This window comes from Coturnix japonica, chromosome 14, assembly GCF_001577835.2.
Source record: "Coturnix japonica isolate 7356 chromosome 14, Coturnix japonica 2.1, whole genome shotgun sequence".
Lineage (NCBI taxonomy): Eukaryota > Metazoa > Chordata > Aves > Galliformes > Phasianidae > Coturnix > Coturnix japonica.
Genome location: NC_029529.1, coordinates 6,231,124 through 6,249,793, shown reverse-complemented (window position 1 = coordinate 6,249,793; position 18,670 = coordinate 6,231,124). Strand labels below are relative to the sequence as shown.

Genomic DNA, 18,670 nt, shown 5'->3' with positions numbered 1-18,670 from the left:
GATTGCCATGTACTCCCATGCATAAATCCACTGAGGTAAATAACCTCAGCTCAACATCACTGTTCACCAAGAGAACACACATCAGATCAAGGGTTTACAAACAGCCAAATGCCTGTTTTATAGCAGGCCTGGAGGTAAAATCCTGTACCTTTATTGTTCCCAGTTTGAAGTCTTCACCAGAATCATTGTAAACAATAGAAACAAAATCATTCCCAAGGTGCCTCTTCTTGTCGCAGCGATATTTATCCAAATCCTTTGTGGGCATCAGAGTAGCAATGTGGAAAATGGCTGAAGAAAAAACAGAAGGACCCTTAGGCTGAGCTTAGCTGCAAGCAGTAATGTTTAACTCTCAGACAAATGCTGAAAGACAAAGCAGTACCAGCAGCATTGTAATGAAAAGACCACACTGTGCTCCCCTGACAGGTTTATTCCCATTTGTGACAGCTGAATCCAGTCTTTCTGGACTGTTCCAGTGGTAGCTGAGCACAGAGCACAGCAGGCAGCACTGCCAGGGAAGCTCAGCATCTGAGGGTGCTGCCCTCCATGGTTCACTCCAGCAGCTGGTGGGGCTTTTCTTAAGAAGGCACGTATGGAATGGAAACAGTTTGTAGAAAGAGGCTCAGTCTTAAATGAGAAGAGACCATCCTTCCACTTCTGCCTCCTGCAGATACCATACCTTGCATGATGTCATCATGCCAGCAGTAGGTAAACTGTCCATCCTCTCCACACACATCCAAGCCGCCGAGGTAGATTTTGTCGGGCTGGCAGTCTTTAAGCTCAATGAGCTTCCCTAAGCCTGTCAGGAACTCGGTGTAGCGATAGGAGCCGTGCTCATTTGACAGAATAGCGATTTCATTGTTGCTCTAGGAAACAAGAGCAGAGCCCCACAATGAATGCAAAATCCATCAGCATGAGCGATTAGGTTACCACCTCCCCAGAAGGGATTCACACAGGCACTGATTTCTAACACAAGACACTAAGGGCCAGCTCCGCTCCTGCAGCAGCAGTACAAACCTCACTGTTGGAGTAGCAGTGCCTGCCCTTCTGCAGAGATGGAACCATCAATGCACCCGGCACACAACTCACCTGGCCCTCTCCAACGTACAGCACTGCGATCTTGTGGGTGTCATAGGAAGGAATCTGATCCAGGAGCTGCACCGACTTTTCAAACGACTACAATCAAAACATATGTTGCACCTCTTTAGAAAGTCATCATCTCCAAACACCCACTGCTCTCCCTGAAACCTCTTCAGGATGTTAATGGGGTTAGAAAAAATTCCTTGCCTACCTCATTTGGCAACAGGAGGGGCTTGTTGTTCTCATCACCAAAGAATGGGGAATGGTACAATTGTAAAAACACAAAGCTAAGGGAAAGAGGGAGAACATGTTCTGTTAGCACAAACATTCAGTCTGTTTGGACCTGCTGTATGTAAGAACCTTCTGCAAAGAATTCAAACTAGGGGCAATTCAAATTCTAGCGGAGTATTACTCATCTTATAGAGCCAATGGGAGCCTGGACTACCTGCGGCTTATAATAAACCCCTGTCACAAAAGACAATCAGTATGTCAAACAGCGGCAGCTGCACAAACTCCCCGTTCAAAAGGCAATCTTCACATGTAACAGAGGAGCAGGAACACACTGCTGCCTCGTAGTTACATGGGATACTTCCAGCCTACAGCACAAATGATTGTACAGACACTCGCACTTTACAGAATGAACCTCCCCCTCGTAAGATGAAGATCGTCTCAGAACACAATCTGGGGCAACTGCCTATGCCTGAAGTTCAAACTACCATATACTATCATCCTCCTTTTTCATAGTATTTTGCACATGACATTTCCCAAACAGCACAACGGGCAATTCATCCTGCTCACAGCCAAGTTGACTCCAGGGGACCTGAATAAACTGGGAACCATTTAGGAGACATGTTTCCTAAGACTGCAAGGTCAATTTGGTGATAGTAGTTTCAACATCTCTATGTTAAGGCCTGAGAAAACAAGCAATTATTCTCTTTTTAACCAGATACTGTTTTGTAGATCCCATAAGACCCATTGGAACAAATCCAGCCATGCTCCAGCAATTACAAGCTCGCTACTTCAAGTTTCACATCATAGAACTGTAGAACCACTAAGGTTGGAAAAGACCTCTAAGATAATCTAGTCCATAATGCTCCTCAATATACCTTGGGTTTATTCCAGGTACTTTCTCAGCATTGGTGGCTGCTGTTCTGCTCTTGAAGGCATCTCTCTCCATCCTCTTCCCTCTCCGTGACGGGGCAGAGTCAGAGATGGTGTAACCCCGTGGCCGGTGCCCAGATGGGGAGCGTGGTGAGGTGGCGGGGCCACCGCCATCCAACCCCCCTGAGCCTGCTGCTCTGCCATCCTCACCCTTGCTCAGCCAACTGCCCAGTCCTTCCCCTTCCAGGTTCCCAGACTGAGATTTGGACTTCACTTCCGTGCTCAGCCTCCTTGTTACTTCTCTGCCATTTGCATCCTTGAGGATCTCCTGCAGCGTCTGCAGCTCAGGGGAAGAGCTCGACTTGCTGAGCGGTTGTGAGGGCTGGAAGGAGAGCTCCTCCAGTGCCCGGCCATCCTCTGCTGGCAGCACCCTCCCAATGGGAATACCGCCCTCCACCAGCTCGTCCGACTTCAGAGACTTTTCTTCTTGGCTGGAGGTTGAGGATGACTTAAAGAAGAAGAAACAAATACAAGCTGTTTTCCTAATTCACAAGGTAAGAGCTGACAACAGTGACATTAAGGCAGCCCCAGGCAGAGCACAGACACCTCTCACACCTTTCTGAGGATGGGGCTGAAATGTAGCACAAAGCTGCTGCTTCTGCTTACCCTGCTGTAAGACTCCTGGGCTTTACCAAACCTTTCCTCACTCAGCATTTGCTCAGAACAGGACGTCTCAAAATCTTCACTTTCTGGAGACTCAGCTGGGGACTCAGTTTCCTTCAGCTCCATTTCCAAAGGGCTCCCTTCTTCCAGAACGACTGCAGACTCTACCAAGACACAATGCAGAAGAACTGAAGTCTGCACAGAGGCACGGACCAGCAGGCCCCCATCCTTTCCTCTCAAGCACCAGCCTTTTCCCTACGGGATCTCAATGAAAGGCCATATGGAATGAGTGGTCTGGTTCTTTGATTTTGTGTTTGATCAGACTTGCTCCTGCTTTCCCTTTGGTACAGAATCACTGATCACCTTACCCTCACAGCAAAGGGCTGCAGCTGCTTTTGTCAAAACAAGTGCAGTTGTTTCCAATTGTCACTGATGAACAAGCAGGGGACAGAATGAAGGAAATGGGACCTTGTACATCAATGCTCAGCTATCAGGACACACAGGAACTACAGAGGTGCAAGAAAATACAAGGTTGGTATTAAAAGTTCATCATTATCCAGGCAATGAAGACACCAGTTCTATGCAAGTATGCAAAATGTAAGTTTTTCTTGTACGCTCCTGTGCCTTGTAGTGGCCTAGAAGGAGGTAAGAAATTTTCCTAGGAGCCACTTCCTTGCAGTTTGGCAGTTTTCCTAGTATGTCTCAGTAGAAGCAAACCAATTCAGCCCTAGACACGTGAAAGGACAAGAGAGCAAATGTAACGCATGCACTGCAGCAATACTGGGAAACCTGCACGTGGCATCTGATCAGACAAATGGTTGACAAACCACACTGACAAGAAAGCTCCTTGGAAGCCCTGTCTGCAGTGGAGGAAACGTTTGCAGATTTAACCTTGCAGCTACTCCAGGCCATGCCCTGAGCACAGGGCTGAGTGTGACCAAGGGCTCCTCCTGGCCTTGTTTTTTGTCCTGAGGAAAAGGCTGGAGAACAGGAGGCTTCCCATTGCGCACACAAGGGACTGGAGGACCAATCTGAAAGGCCAAGATTTGTTTTCCAAATTAAAAAAAAAAAAAAAAAAAAGCACACACAAAAAATAAAAATCAGCAAAACATTAAAAAAAAAAGAAAAAAGAAATCACTAAAGCAGCTTTTCCTGGATTGATTTCAGCTCGCAGGACCAAAGTTATTTCAAAGAAGCAATTAAGAGTTAGCATTGCACACACATACCTTCTAAACAAACAAACAAACAAAAACCAACAACCAAAACACGTGCTGATCTGGTTAGCTGTCCAAGCCAGAACACACCTGCACACACCCAGCATTTCCAGGCTCCTCTAGCTCTTGCATTACTGCCAAGATCGCTAATGCTTTTAAATAATGTGAGCACTCACTAATTACACTGTAGGTGGGAATAATACGAGCAGAGAGGAAAAGTATAGAAAAATATTTTAGTGCAGCATCATTACGCTGCTTTGAGAGGCCTACGTCAAAAAACAATAGCGGTTAAGAATACCCTGGTGCTCTACAGAGAATTTTCCACTGAAGGAAAGAAGGCAGGAGGAAATGTATGTACACACACATACATCAGCTTCTTTTATCATATTCTGTGTCCCATTTTGGGCTGAGTAGCATTTTTTTGGATGGACTCAATTTCTGGGTAGTTTGTCCTGTTGAATATATCACGTTATTCTCAGAAGTGAAGCTTTCACCTTTAGCAAAACATAAAGCCAATTGTAAAACGAAGCTGAAAATGAATGACTGAGAGGCCACAGAACTCTGTGCCTCCCAACTCACAATCCACCCCAGCTAAAAGAAAAGGTACTTTTAAGATTGCACTTGCAAATGCTGCGTCTGGCTTGGACTTCTTCATGCTAGTCAGGATCCCATTTGTTGAGAGTAATGAGACCGGGAACAGACAGGAGACATGGAAGGGAAAAATGAAGTATGAGGGATATATTTTCTATGAATCAGGTGTGTTCTTCTATGGCAATACTTTTTTTTTTTTTTTCTTCCCTTAAAGATATATAAATATACCTGCCCAGGATATGCTCCTGTGCAACTTCCCTTGACAACTGGACTGGTACATGGAAGAGAAAGAGGCCACTGCAAAGGGAAATCAAGTGAGCAGCTACATCAAAAGGAAGGAGAGACTATATGAAAAAAAATAATAATAAAAAATTAAAAAGCACAGAGTTTAAAATGTAACCAAGAGCCTATTTCAAATCAAAATAAAATAATAAAATTAAAAAAAAACAAAGGGAAGAACAAGCTGGGATAAGCTCACTAGATGCAAAGGGATACTTCAAGGGTGCAAGGTTTCCACACAAATAAGAAGGCATAAACACATCAGTACAATGCAGACTCAAACTGCATCTTTTGAGTTACAGAAATAGAAAATTGCTCAGTGATATCCCAGCACACGCAGAAAACCAGCCCGAGCTGTTCCTGAGCTATGTGCTTTCAGCAAAAGATCGCTTTTAAATGCACAGAAAAGCCTGAGGAGCAGCAATGACCTGACCTCTTAAGGTTAAGTCATAACAATCTGACACTAAAACTTCCTCAGAACATTCACTTGACTTGTCGCAGCTGACTCTGCTGCAGAAGTTAAGAATAAGGCCAAATCAGCTTCCTCACAGATTGCCAAAGAAATGGCATTTAGGTAGGTGCTTCTCCTAACTCACAAGTTAAGGTCTATACACCTCAGTATTGGCAGTCTACTATCACACATAAAGGCCAGTGGGAACTGACACTGGCTGGCAAGTCTTGTATAGGTCATCTTCCTACGAATCTAGCAGTGCCAGTGCTCCAGAAAAACTGTTAAAGTGAACACAAATGGAAGTGCTGCATGGGAAGATCTATCCAAATACAGGATGCTCAGATCAACCCCAAACAAATAAGAAAGGCAAAAGATCCATGACTTTGTTCATTTCCATTTGACAAATAGTTATCATGACAGACATTCTTCCTCCAAAGAAGCTCCACTGCTTCCCTCTTTCTTCAAAGAGGAGAGATGCTTTTCTGATGGAACATCAGAAACGAGGTAGGGAATGCTGCATTGCAAACTCCCAAGGAGAAGAATTAATTCCCCTTCTCATTTGTGTTATTCCTCAAGCTACTAAACTCTTACTGTTCAGGAAGATCTGCAGTAAATTCAACAGATGCGAAACAGCCTAATGGCAGCTATGCTAGACACACAGCTGCCTTGACATCTCTCACCTGTGTTGGAACGTTGGAGAAGGGAAGGCTTGGCTGTTCCAGTGGCCAGGCTGGAAGAAGGGACAGACAGGGATTTGTAGAGAGCCGTTTCTCGGTGCTCTTTAAAACGTTCCGCAGCCATGAGTGCGTTGGACAGCTCTTGCAGGGGCATATTGTTAATGTCTGAAGAAAAGGGACTGAGCGGGTTCTCCAGACTCATTAGCCAGCTTGTGTTACCTGATGAAAACAGTCAGGGAAGGTTGTTGAAAGTTTATAACTCACATTGGGGGGAGAAAGCACAAATTGTTTTGGATTATGTAATTAAAATCCAAACAGTGAAAGCTCTGACATTTGACAGGATCCCTTGACTGACTTCTTATTTTCAGTATGGAGCTCCCAGTACTTTATCCTTCACCTCAAGCTCTTCAAAAACAAACCTTGGTAAACTCATTACCACAGCAGGTTTCCAAAGGGGAATACTCAGGTATTTCAATTAATGATACTGGGTCAGTTAGTTTGTCATGAAGGACCTTCCAGCTGAAACTGACAATTCCCAGATAATGTACTGCAGTATTCAAGAATTCTGAACTTCAACATCTGTCATTACTCCTTCTGTAGCAGCAGACTCAACTCTGCAACTGCTCTAGCCATAAGCTTCAATCATCTTAACTCCAGCGTGGAAAGATGAAACACACTGTAGACACATTATTGAGAAAGATCATAGACCAGCATCAGTATCAGCCTTACTTAGAGCCAGATAAACCAGATGACACAACTTCTGCAGTAGTTCATAAACTACAATTATAAATGCTCACTCCAATCTTTTCACAGGTATTTTGGAATTAAAACCAAGAGTGGTTTCAAAGAATCGAGTATCAGATAAATTGCTTTAAAGAGTCGGTAAGTAATCAAAGAGATCCATTTGCACTAAAAAAGAATTTTTCCTTTTCATCCAGGCTCCAGTTTCTCAGTGAGTCACAAGAGCTCATTCCATACCCAGATCACGATACCTGTGGGTCTGCGCACAAGGATTTCTGCCCAGCCCTGTGTCAGCAGTGGGACATATGCAGCTAAGTTCGCTTTTTCTTTCTGCAGAGTCGTCTGTGGAGCAGGATTAGTCTTCTCTGACCGAGATGCAGGAGCAGGAGGACTCTGTGTCCCTTGGGAAGCCGAGCCACCGGGGAAGTGGGAAGCTGTGCTGTCTAAGGCACCAACACGTAAGGCATGACCACCTAGACAGGCACAGAAGGGAGAACCATGTTTAGCTGACACTAAAAACATTTACAATAATTACTTACTAGCATAGTAAATACTAAAAATAGAAAAGAAATAGTAATTCTCTAGAGATCCTCTAGCTCTTAATACTGGGACCCTAAGAGAGTTTTACCTTGCATCTGTTTCTTACAACAAGAAGGTCTGACAGATCTAGGCGATTCCCATTGCAAATGCTACTGCAGTGAGACTTAACCAACTGCCAGTTTTCCTGAGAGGAAAGCAAACAGGAGAAATACCAGCACTACTGAGGCCAACAGCTGCTGCTACCTGCTCACTATTAAATACCAGACAAGTCCAGATTCTCAAATGAGTTTAGCAGGAGATGCTAGAACACTTAAGCCTATAACACAGAGCCAGCAGTTAGATGCGAGGACAGGAATTTACCAGACATAGATCTGACTCTGTTGCGAGAGCTTCTGCAAACCTGCTGCCCAGCTTGAGATTCAAGTTTTGCTGGAGCTTCTTTAGTTTGTCTCACTTGCAAAACAGGGTCTGAGCTGTGGAAAAAGCGAATATGTATGATACTGAGAGAGGAATTGGTCATGTTGAACAAATACAACAGTCCTCTTGCAATAAGAGGAAACCCTTTAAAAAAAAAAAAATAACAAAAACACAGAAATGGTGGTTAACCATTCAAGTGCCTTTGTTAGGTGGAAATTTCTAGGACCAGAAGCAGAAATTACCCTGATTCTGTGCTGCTTTGGAGATCTCCAGAGTCTAGGCCGAGCAAGGACCTTGTCCCTGTTCCGACACTTGTAGTGATGGTCACCAGCTTGTTGCCAACCAGCCACGTTTTTGTCCTTCCTCCAGCCAACAGAAACTCACCCACAGGAGACCTAGAAACACATTTGTGATGAAGGCAGCTCTCAGACTACAAAGTACAGAGCCTACACATGCAGCTGATTTCCTCTGTGTAGGAGATACTGTCTGCTTTCCTCCTTTTTATGGCATTTTTAGCACTCCTCAGTCAATTAACACATTACCCATCAGGATAATGGATGATCTGACTTTGATATCAGTAGACAGTAGTACTACTACTACAATCCTGGACACAAATTACAGAGAAGTAAGGGTTTGTCTGCGCTATGTGTTTCCCTAAAAGGGTTTAACACCATAAATAAAAAAAAAAGCATCCTTGATTTGAAGCCAGCTGACGTGATTCTCAGCTCTGTAGCAAGACTGTGACCATTCCAGCAAGGACAGAGAACAAAACAGGGCTCAAAACCGGCTTGCCTCTGGGAGCTGCAAGACCTTCACTGTATCCCTTGGATGGCTGAAGGCTCAGGACAAGGTTAAGCTGGAATGGACTGCTCTCATCAAACTTTGTACTCACACAAGCCAGACTGAATCTGCAGAAAATAGGCCTGTCATAATCTCAAGAGTGTCAGCAGTTTTCCACGAATGGATGAAACATGAACTTCAAACCAAACCAACCCCCCCATCACTGAGCCCTACCTCTTAGGCACCGCAGTGAAGTTGGAGAAGACGTATCGGGCCATCATATCCAGACAGGTCTCAGTGAGTTCCAAGTGAAGATTTTTTAAGTTATCATCAGCCTGAGCCATTGAATTTTCATCTGCAGAGCCCAAGCTGGAACTAGTGATGGATGTCTGTATCCGACTGGAAGAGAACATTTCCAGCTGACAGATCACACTGCAAAACGTTTGTCCCCATCACCCAGCAGACAGAACGACGCAGAACCACCTGCAATACATGCATGTGCCCCAACAGAGAAGTGCCAGACAGTAAACCCAGGATGTAAACAAAGTATTTTGGATCACCCTCATGTTGTGCTCTCTAGTTTTTACTGGAGAATGTGTATTTTATCTTGAGGCTGAGAAACATTTAAACAATTTAACTGAGCCAGGCCAGCTCTCCCAGATGTCAGTAGGCCCATGGGCAAGGACACCAAGCAACCAGTGAGTGCAGCACCATGCTTGGAACTTACTACTCTACAGTAAAGGCAAGCGTCCTGTGATATAAGCAACCTGCTGAGTTCCCCAGGCAGTGTGTTGCCCACGAGCCACAAACTGCATCTTTCCAGACTTAACTTGATAACGTTGTTGTTTCCTTTTTCCTCTGTTGCAGTTCTTTCATGTACTGAATTATTTTTCCTCTCCAAACTAATTCAATTGATACATAAGATCGAATGTAACATGAAATAGAAAAAAATTGCACTCCGAACAAGACGTTGGCAGAAGAGTAGACAGCAATTCTGCCTTCAAATTAACAAAATCAGCAACATAGTTTAAACACCTTGCATTGGATTGGGATGTTTTTATAACAAGAAATCCTTATGTCATTATAAGAAAAGTTATGCTGAGGTCAAGCCAAATTTTTGCAACACGTCGACTAACATGGTATCGCTAAGGTTAAATGTCTGAACAATAGTCACTAAACAGAAGAAAATCACCTGATAGTTAAGTGAGAACATTAAGTGAGGACATCAGAGAATTAAGTGCCAGAATTACATTCACAATCCAGACACTTCAGCACACTTCTCTTGACTGACACATAGTCTAAAGCACAAATACAGGCAACCGAAGTTCTGTGGACAGGAATCCTTATGGATCGAAGCACAAAACTTCAGGCTCAGATTTCCAACCGATGTATTGTTGACAGAAATGTAACACTCAAGGGAAATGATCCAGAAATAGGTTTAAAAACTAGCGTATGTCATTTCATCTTTCATGGAAGGAAAAAAAATAATCAACTTTTGTAATTAAAACTTGTTTTCTTTAGCAATGAAAGCAGTAACTTCATATTGACTAAGCGTTCTAAGAGTACAGTTCGCCTCTGCTCTACAGAGACACAAATGAAAAGGTTTTTTATTACCCTCATATTCTGGTCCAAATACTTCTGTCAGTTCTCTGGGTCAAGGAATAAATTCCAAACCCAGAACCACTGCTCTCAGTTTGGGAGGAGGTCCTGTGAATCAGTTAGCACAGTACTAAAAGCCCCTCCTGTGGCATCACTGCTTCAAAAGCTTTAGCAAATTTAATGCATGATTTTCACTCACTTGCACAGAATGCAACATTTTTCTTTTTCTTTTTTTGTTTCCTCTCCATCACCACCTTTACTTTGCAAATAAAAACATTTGTTCCTAAAGCACCAGAGCGTAGGGAAAGCAGGCACACACAACACGGGGTGATGCAACCACCTGACAGCCAGCACTAGGAAGCCATGGCTTATCCATGATACCTTCCCAAAAACCAGCCTGTAGCTAAGATCAGGTTTGTACTGCAGAGTCATGCAAGCATCCCACATGCAAATCCACCCTGCTTCCACCCGCCCTTGCAGTAAAATTTCCAAGTGCTGCATCGCTCTTGGATTCTCCCCATTTAAAGTGCCTCTACCTGCGGACCACATGTTCAGACACACTGATGCTGCGGGATCGGAAGGCATCAACTGCAGAGGGTTCTTTCAGCTCTTTCACTGGAGGAGAGTTATTCAAGCCTTGCTTTGCATTTTTGGCTAGTCTTAAACTACTAGGTGGAGAAGCACCAAGCCCCCAAAGAGGTCACAGGAAGGGAGGAAATCATTGTAGGGATGTAGGTTGAAAGGTCACAGGTCACAGGGTCAATATTGGGGGATCCCGGAGGGTGATGTAAAATAAAACAAATGCCAAAAAAAAAGGAAAATTAAAATTAAAATGGACAAACAAGCAGAGCTGAAAGCTTTAAAAAGACAAACCACATTTTGAAAACAAGATTTTGAATGTGCTACGAAACAAATGAAATTAGTACAAGTTAAAACAAAGAAAAAAAGCTGATTGAAATGACAGTTGGAATACTGAACTGTTAAACAAAGGCCAAAGCAATGGAATGCTCATATGGCATAAATTTCTCAAGTCCAAGAAGTTCTGTGCAGTTCAGCCACCTCCTGTTACCCCACCTCACCGCTTCAGGACACCACAAACACTGGCTGCTTCCACAAAGATCCCCAAATACTAAAATGCTTTGCCAAAACCACATAGCAGCACGTTCTTCTAAGAGAGACAGGTATACCTGTCTGTCCATCTCTATGTTGTTAGGCCTGGTCTGAGTTTAAGCTTCAGCTGAACCACAAGAATGTCCCAGGGTCAGAGAGAGGTGTCCCCTAGCTGAGAACTTGAGACACTGGGGGATACTCAGCTCATGTGAATGAAACTGGTGCTTTAAACATAGTGTGGATGGAGGGAGAAGAGCAAACATCCCCTTGGCTGCTGGCTGCATGGTGCATTTCTCTCCCATAAGCTATCTTACTGCAGGTGGCACACAGTAACCCACTTGACTTGCAGTTGAAACAGAAAGACAAGCCTTCACCCTTTCTGGTGCCAAGCACATGTGTGAGATGATAGCAATTAACATTTAAGAGACACTTCCATCAGTCACAGCCAAGATGCATGCCTTGCTGAGTACTAATCTGAACGTAACAGTTGGTCCAGCAGTTCACATCACTGCACATAAAATACAGAAGCCAAATTAACACTCCTAAACATGATTAACTTGCTGTCTTTCCAGTGAATGATTGCATTCTGGGCAGCCACTTGGATGGATTACAATTTATATCTCCTCCTCCCTCTCCTACCAATCTCTGACAGAGATTTTGGCCACAACTGGAGATGTAACCATAGAGAGCAGAAGCCTTTTCACCTACACCAACATCATGCCATTCAGCAGCCCTGGGAAGCATTGGGATCCTTGTCTCTACCAACACACAGCACCTTAGCTAGAGCGTGGAAATGCTTATTTTTTGGGCTTACAGAGCAAGCACACAAGTTTTCTGAAGCAAGGACACAGATATCTACTCAAAGCTATTTCATTTCTCATTTGACCAGAATCCAAACTCAGACTCAGAGGCATCACTGCCATTCTGGTGCTTCAGTTGCTGCCTGAGCTCACACTGCTTAGCAGAGATTTCTAGGAAAGTGGTCCAGCAGTGCTAGCAAAAACCTTTAGATACAGCAGTATTCCAACCTAGTTGAATTTAACAGGTTTTTTAAGGGGGAAAAAAAAAAAAAAAAAAAAAAAGGCAGGTGGGGGGAAAAAAGATTAGTTGAAATTCTAATTTGAGACGATTGTCAAAAGGCTTCTCTTCCAAATTTCTGAATGAAAGAAGAGGAGATGGGAGAGATGAAACACAAAACAGGGTTTACAGCTATAGCATTAGGGAAGGGGTGGTGTTTCTTCATTGCAAGACACTACTGAGCCTTGCAGTTAAAGTAGAGGCACTTTCCCCAGGGTTCAAATGCCACTGTACGCTTGCTGCACATTAACACTGAAGCAAGTTAAGTGAACCAATTTAGGTATGTCCTACAGGTAAAAGGACATTGGAGAAATCTTGAATGCCTTAGAATCATAAAAGCATGGAGTAACCCAAGTTGGAAGGGACCCACAATGCCTTCCAAGCAATATTCTTTCATCTTTGCAAATGTTACTTTGAAAGACTACTGGCAAGGTACATTCTGAGTTCGAAAGATATCAAGTTTTACTTCAAACTGACATACTGGTTTCAAAATTCAAATAAAATAACAGGCCACTCACACATGCACAAGGCAGCCATCTGCCTTTAGTCATTTAGCCACATACAATGACTTAAGAGATATCCCTATGGAAAAACACAGGTTCCGTCATCTCAATTTATACTAATCTCAATAATTTCCCTGGCAATTATTTATAGTAGTCATTGCCAATCAGTTATTAAAAGAAGTTAACACTATAAATATGGTTCTTTATTACTCCTGGTATTGCCTTTCTCATCCCTGGTAGCACTGGACCCCAAAGAACTGCTGCTTTCCAAAAACTAACAATAGAAAAATTCACATGTAAGTGTAAAAACTTACAGAACAGACAGCAAAGCTTTCATATGTACTATCAGACTGCCAGCTTGGTTTGAGCTCAACTTCTTACCAACCTCAGTTTTGTCTTCTACCAATTCCCTAAAGAGGTTTACTTGGCTTGCTTAAATGCAGTCAGACTTTGGATAACTAGACAGCCTCCTTCAGAATAAACTCAGGGAAGGGTGTGAGCACTATACAAGGAACATAGGACCCTGCTGGAATCTAACATCATTTACCTTTTTGGCCTCTCATTGAGGCTTGTACTACGAGCCCTGAAACTGTCCTTCTCAGGTGTGTCATCAAAGGACAGCAGCACATTGGAGCGTAAACCCTGTCAATTGAGACAAAAAGATATAAGTTTGAATGAGCAGCTTGCAGCTGAAAGACTGCAAGCATGGGCTAATGCATAAGAACCCACATGTGGTTTTGATAAAGATGCTGACAAGAAAAAGTATCTTTTTCTGGCTTCATACAGAACAATTACACTTCTTGAAAGAGTATAAGTCAACAATTCTATTGTGTGCTGTTTGGTTCAGTAGTATCCATTACCTTCGTAATATAGGGAACAAAGTCCTTTCGGAAGGGAAGGCGACACCGAATGAACCACATAGCTATCACATGGTGGGCCAGGCAAACAATGTACTGGTTAAACCTAGAAATGCAAAAACCACAGTTTAATTTTGCAGTATGACATCATTCCGGAATCAAAGAATCATAGAATTGCTCAGGATGGAAAAGACCTTAAAGACCATCAAGTCCAACCACAACCTAATCGTACTACCCTAATTATCAACCCTCTGCTAAATCAGGTCAGAACTGAACACAGGGACCTGTCTGCCTGAGAAATACAACCATTCCTTTACCTACTGTAAGAAAAAGCAGATTTCTATTTAAGAAAAACAGACACTGTGTCCCAGGTGAATATGGTCCACTTTCAGAAAAGGCCGGGAGACACCAAAATGAGCAATATTCCATAAATAATCTTGACCCGAGTGCTGTGGGAAAGCCTATCTTGTCCTCTTCATTTTACAGATAAGGAAGGGGATGAAGCAGATTTGCTATGAACTTACTTGGAAGGGTTTGTGTACGGCAGGGAGATGGCAAACACACTGGCGTACTGCTCTGCAGCAAAGTTCCTGTAGAGGTGAGGCAGCCTTGCTAGAGCTAGAACAGTTCAAGAAGAAAACCAACACAGGTGAGTTCTGAACACGAGCCATTCAATACCAGAATCCAGCTTAATTTGAACTGTTTTGTTTCTTTTAAGTCATCAGCTGACACAGAAGTTAACATCATGGTTAACATCACAGTAATTTCACACGTCTTAAGTTATATGCAGGGGAGGGAGAACAGCTTTCTATTTCCCACAACTCTACAGCTTCACTGTAAGCATGAGCAAATGTCTTAAAAAGAAAAACAGCAACAAATGAGATAATCAAACACTTACATTTTGAGGATGATGAAAAGGCATCGCCAAAAAAACAATAAACCCTCACAGCAAGATGCATTTGACTAATGCAATCAAAACAGTCACACTCAGCTCTAAACATCTACAACTACAAGATCAAGCACAGAAGAACATTACAACTTACTTGAAAGGAATTCTAAGAGAGGGATCGCCATATTGGCTGTAGCAGATATGTGGGTTAATTTGACTATTAAGACAGGAAGCGCCTTTATGATGATGTCGGGCATCTCAACGCTGCAGACAGAAAGTGCCACAACGCACTGGTTTGCACAGCGATAAATAAGGCCATGTTCCAGGCAGTACACTATCTCACGCTGGAAAATAAAAGGGGGAAAGAGTCATAATAAAGAGAAAACCTGTGACATGCTAACTCCTGACTTCAGTTAGTATTTCAGAACAACTTACAAGGTCCCTGATCCCACCCCATTCTCTGATTTTTCCTGTACCTGTTTAGCTTTGTCCAGATAATTATGATAAGATATCAACGCTGTCAGTACTGGAACTACAGCCAGGTGCAAATCCGTGCGGGAAAAGCCTTCTGGGGTACCATGGAGCCTGTCGGTCGTCTTCTTGTCTGTGAGCTGATGCATCACACATTATGTTAGAATATCTTAAGAATGCTCTCTATAAGGCAGTTGAAGGGCATAGCCCATAGCTCCCTTTGCATGTGTGTACATATACAATATACAGATAGAGAAGAACACCAATCACTAAACGCCTAAAACAACCCCCACAAAAAGAGAAGGTGAGCAAGGACTGGCAAGACACATGATGATCTTGAAAATACTAGACATAATAGGCAAAACAAACAAGCAAACAAACAAAAAAAAAAAAAACAACTCAAAAAAAAGGGATAAGTAAACAAAGGATCTGGTAATTATACACCTATAGGGTGAGTGGCATTACCATGTAGCTCAGGGCAGATGCCAGGAGGTCTATGTTACAAGGAGAGGTTAAAAACAGCACTTTATAGCGGAGGGACTCTGGTAGCTTGTTGAGGACCAACTTCAACACCTTCCAGTCTGTCTCCTGGAAAGGAAGAGAGTTTGGGTGGAACGTTTTTGGATGCTTTTCATTCTGTTTGAAAGTAAGACTCATCAAATTCAGACAACATGCCACTTCCTAGGCAGATGTATGTCTTGGCATGGTAGCTACACAAAAAAGAAATGACATTTACTGTCACATAGAATCATAGAGGTTGGAAGAAACCTGTTACTTCCAGTCTCTCTCTAAGTGCAACACTGGCACTGCATGCTGAAAGATGACTTGTAGCCACTCGACAGAGCTCTGGCACACAAAGCCAGAGTTCAACTCTTCTAATTGCTAGTACAAATCTGCCCCCAGAGCAAGACACACTCAGAATGCAGCCCTGTCCAAATCCAGCATTAACAAGCAATTTACATTTACAGTTACGAATGCCCTTTTAGAAATAGGATGAATTCTTTCATCTTTGTTTAACAACCATATTTTTGCCTTTGCTCAACCTGAAGCAGCATGCAATGAAAGCCTTGCTGAATTACTGGAGAGATGAACTAGTGCTCCCACTGGTGGTTGCAAAGCTGCACAATTACACACAGATGCCCATGAAGGAGGATTTAAGTCTTGCTTCTCAGTCATTATTTACATACTCAGGGATAGTGTTCTCTAACCAGACCTTTTATTCTGTCATATTTTACACAAAGATAACAATTGTCATTAAGAGCAGACATACTTGCTTCAAACACTGCAGAAGGACACCAAAGACCATTGAGTATGGCAAATGCCCTATCCGAATGGTGCTGTTCTGGGAAGGCACACTGGGACTTCCTGAAGGTGGAGAGAGCGTACCAGTAGGCTTTTTCTCAGAAGGTCTCTTCTCTGCTTCTCTACAACATAGGAAGGTAGAAAAATAACATAAGGTAAAGTTAAGAATAAAAATTGGGAATTTTAAAGATGTACTCTTTGTGGTATGTTTCACAAAAAAACATCAGAGCAAGCTACAGAATTGGAATAGATAGATCTGTACAGATCACTAAATCAAATCTCAACATAAGAACTGGTTCCAGGCAGGAAACTGCAAATGTTTTTGTTAAGTTTTTGTGACGGGAAGAGAAATTTCATGTCTGAGATTGAGGGCTCTAAGGATAAGTGGTCTGAGGGAACACGGAGTTATTAGCTGAGTCCATTCTAAGCTGTAACTATAGAATTGTCTCATAACAGATTCATCAGGATTAGAACGATTTGGACAAACTGGAGATAAACCATTTAACACATGCAAGAAAGTAGAATAGTTTTGAAAACAGCATTTGCTAAATGTTATGAGAAACCTACACAAAATCACACAGACAGTAGGGGCTGAATCTCACTGCTCCATCCTTGTTAGAAAGGCCAAGACGGTGGAGGGAGTCAGCTCGAAGCATCAAGAGGAAATCAAATACCTGCAACAGAGAAGACACTGGAGTAACTGAAAACTCTGGAATATTCGCCCTACTCCCCCCTACAGGTATAGACAAAGGGATTTTTTTTCTGGATGCTGTGACTAGTTCTGTGCATGCACCAGCCAAGAAACACTTAATTTTGCTTCTGACAAGCTCTACATAACACATTTTTCCACCTGCATCCCAATATTCCCAGAGACAGCATGCACAGGTTACTGTTCATACCTGCAATCTGATGCTGCTAGCAACAGGAAGGCTGTACGCATACATATAGTGGCGCTGGATGTGGTGAATCAGCATCTCGTACACCCGCATGGCATGGCTGGAAGGTAAGCTGTAGAGTTTTGTCTACAGAGGAATAGAAACACAACCTAAAGGCAGACTGATGCTAGTTATTCAGAAATGTGTATCTGAACTGAGAATTTAAGAACAATGCCTAATTCTGGCTCCTGAAAGCAAGATAAAAGGACATTTCTGATCAGAACTGCTGTAGACTCCAGAACAATAACTGCTGTAGAGTCCAGAACAACTCGCTCTTCAGAACTGCTTAAAATACATCTCAGGACATGCTATCCAAACACAATTCAAGGCTACGAGCTACTCCTGTTCTACTGCAATTTATGAACATGTCTGCCCTCCACACATGAAAATGCTCATATATTTGCTGTACAATGGAAAGAAAATAGAACATCTAGCAAACAGTCACACAATGCCCCAAAACAAAACAACTGACCAAATGAGTTAAATATTAAGTGATAAACAAAAGGCACAGCATTTAATAACAGAATAGTTACCTAAAATAGCTAGAGTTTGGTAGAAGGCCACTAGGAAGAGGATCTGCTTAATGCTCTTCCAGATTTACCTGAAGAATTATCAGAAGTCCAAGAACTGCTGTCTTCACATCCTCCAAAGAAGCTGAATATGATAGCAAATCCCTCTCTTCCAGTTCAGATGGAGATGACAGAGAATGAGCAGCCACCTTTTTATAAAAAGCAGAACACTTCAGATCTACAACACAACCTCCCTGTAATTCTATCCTAGAAGGTCAAACAAGACTACAGCAAATTATCCTTGCCAGAAGATCTGCAAGCCCTGCCACGTAGCTTGGATGGGTTTTGATAAGGTTTTTAAGGTTCAATTCCACTATGTGCTCCATGTCTGCACCCCACAAAACCCAGCCATTTTACAGTCCCCACTGACCTATGCAAGCGATGACATTCACAGGTTAGCCTCAGCCACAGCAGGAGGATCTGTATAAAGCTGTTGTGATGCTACCAACAGCTGATCAAACTCTACCTCACCTTTTCTATGATATCAAGCAAGCTGTTAAAGTGATGTGTGTTGCAGCCTTCAGCAAGGTCTACAAGTAGCTGAGTGGCCAGTTTTCGAACTTGGTGGTCTTTATCCTCTGGAATGTGAGCCAGCTGAGAGATCACAACCAGGTTTATCAGCTCTTCCTGCAAGAGAACAGACTTGAATAAGCCTGGACATTTTGCTGTCTGTTTTACAATAAGCATGTTAAAGAGACAAGCAGCTATGAAAAGAATACTGGTATCAGGCTTGATCCTCAACTAACTGTTATGTGCCTTGATCTTTCCTCTGGTTCAGTATTTCTATACACCCCCCTCAAAATATGTATGGCTTTTTGCTGAACTCA

At 42.8% G+C, this 18,670-nt stretch overlaps 1 protein-coding gene across 7 annotated transcripts in view; it reads right to left on the bottom strand.

Annotated features, from left to right (window-relative positions):
• The window catches only part of TSC2 (TSC complex subunit 2), a 31,745-nt gene that overhangs the window by 4,814 nt on the left and 8,261 nt on the right, over positions 1 to 18,670 (bottom strand). For 2 of the 7 annotated variants that reach the window (XM_015876594.2, XM_015876595.2), the window contains exons 15-38: positions 18,315 to 18,470; positions 17,876 to 17,992; positions 17,239 to 17,361; positions 16,907 to 17,013; positions 16,308 to 16,461; positions 15,503 to 15,625; positions 15,043 to 15,177; positions 14,721 to 14,910; positions 14,202 to 14,295; positions 13,681 to 13,783; positions 13,368 to 13,462; positions 10,667 to 10,798; positions 8,766 to 8,930; positions 7,994 to 8,146; positions 7,695 to 7,807; positions 7,046 to 7,267; positions 6,057 to 6,272; positions 4,875 to 4,943; positions 2,845 to 3,005; positions 2,184 to 2,686; positions 1,289 to 1,364; positions 1,087 to 1,173; positions 677 to 863; positions 149 to 288 (exon numbers count right to left, since the gene is read on the bottom strand). In XM_015876594.2, the coding sequence (XP_015732080.1) occupies positions 149 to 288; positions 677 to 863; positions 1,087 to 1,173; positions 1,289 to 1,364; positions 2,184 to 2,686; positions 2,845 to 3,005; positions 4,875 to 4,943; positions 6,057 to 6,272; positions 7,046 to 7,267; positions 7,695 to 7,807; positions 7,994 to 8,146; positions 8,766 to 8,930; positions 10,667 to 10,798; positions 13,368 to 13,462; positions 13,681 to 13,783; positions 14,202 to 14,295; positions 14,721 to 14,910; positions 15,043 to 15,177; positions 15,503 to 15,625; positions 16,308 to 16,461; positions 16,907 to 17,013; positions 17,239 to 17,361; positions 17,876 to 17,992; positions 18,315 to 18,470 (3,621 nt within the window). The remainder of the gene's footprint in view (positions 1 to 148; positions 289 to 676; positions 864 to 1,086; positions 1,174 to 1,288; positions 1,365 to 2,183; positions 2,687 to 2,844; positions 3,006 to 4,874; positions 4,944 to 6,056; positions 6,273 to 7,045; positions 7,268 to 7,694; positions 7,808 to 7,993; positions 8,147 to 8,765; positions 8,931 to 10,666; positions 10,799 to 13,367; positions 13,463 to 13,680; positions 13,784 to 14,201; positions 14,296 to 14,720; positions 14,911 to 15,042; positions 15,178 to 15,502; positions 15,626 to 16,307; positions 16,462 to 16,906; positions 17,014 to 17,238; positions 17,362 to 17,875; positions 17,993 to 18,314; positions 18,471 to 18,670) is intronic. The other 5 variants (XM_015876596.2, XM_015876597.2, XM_015876598.2 and 2 more) reach the window with 5 other exon arrangements.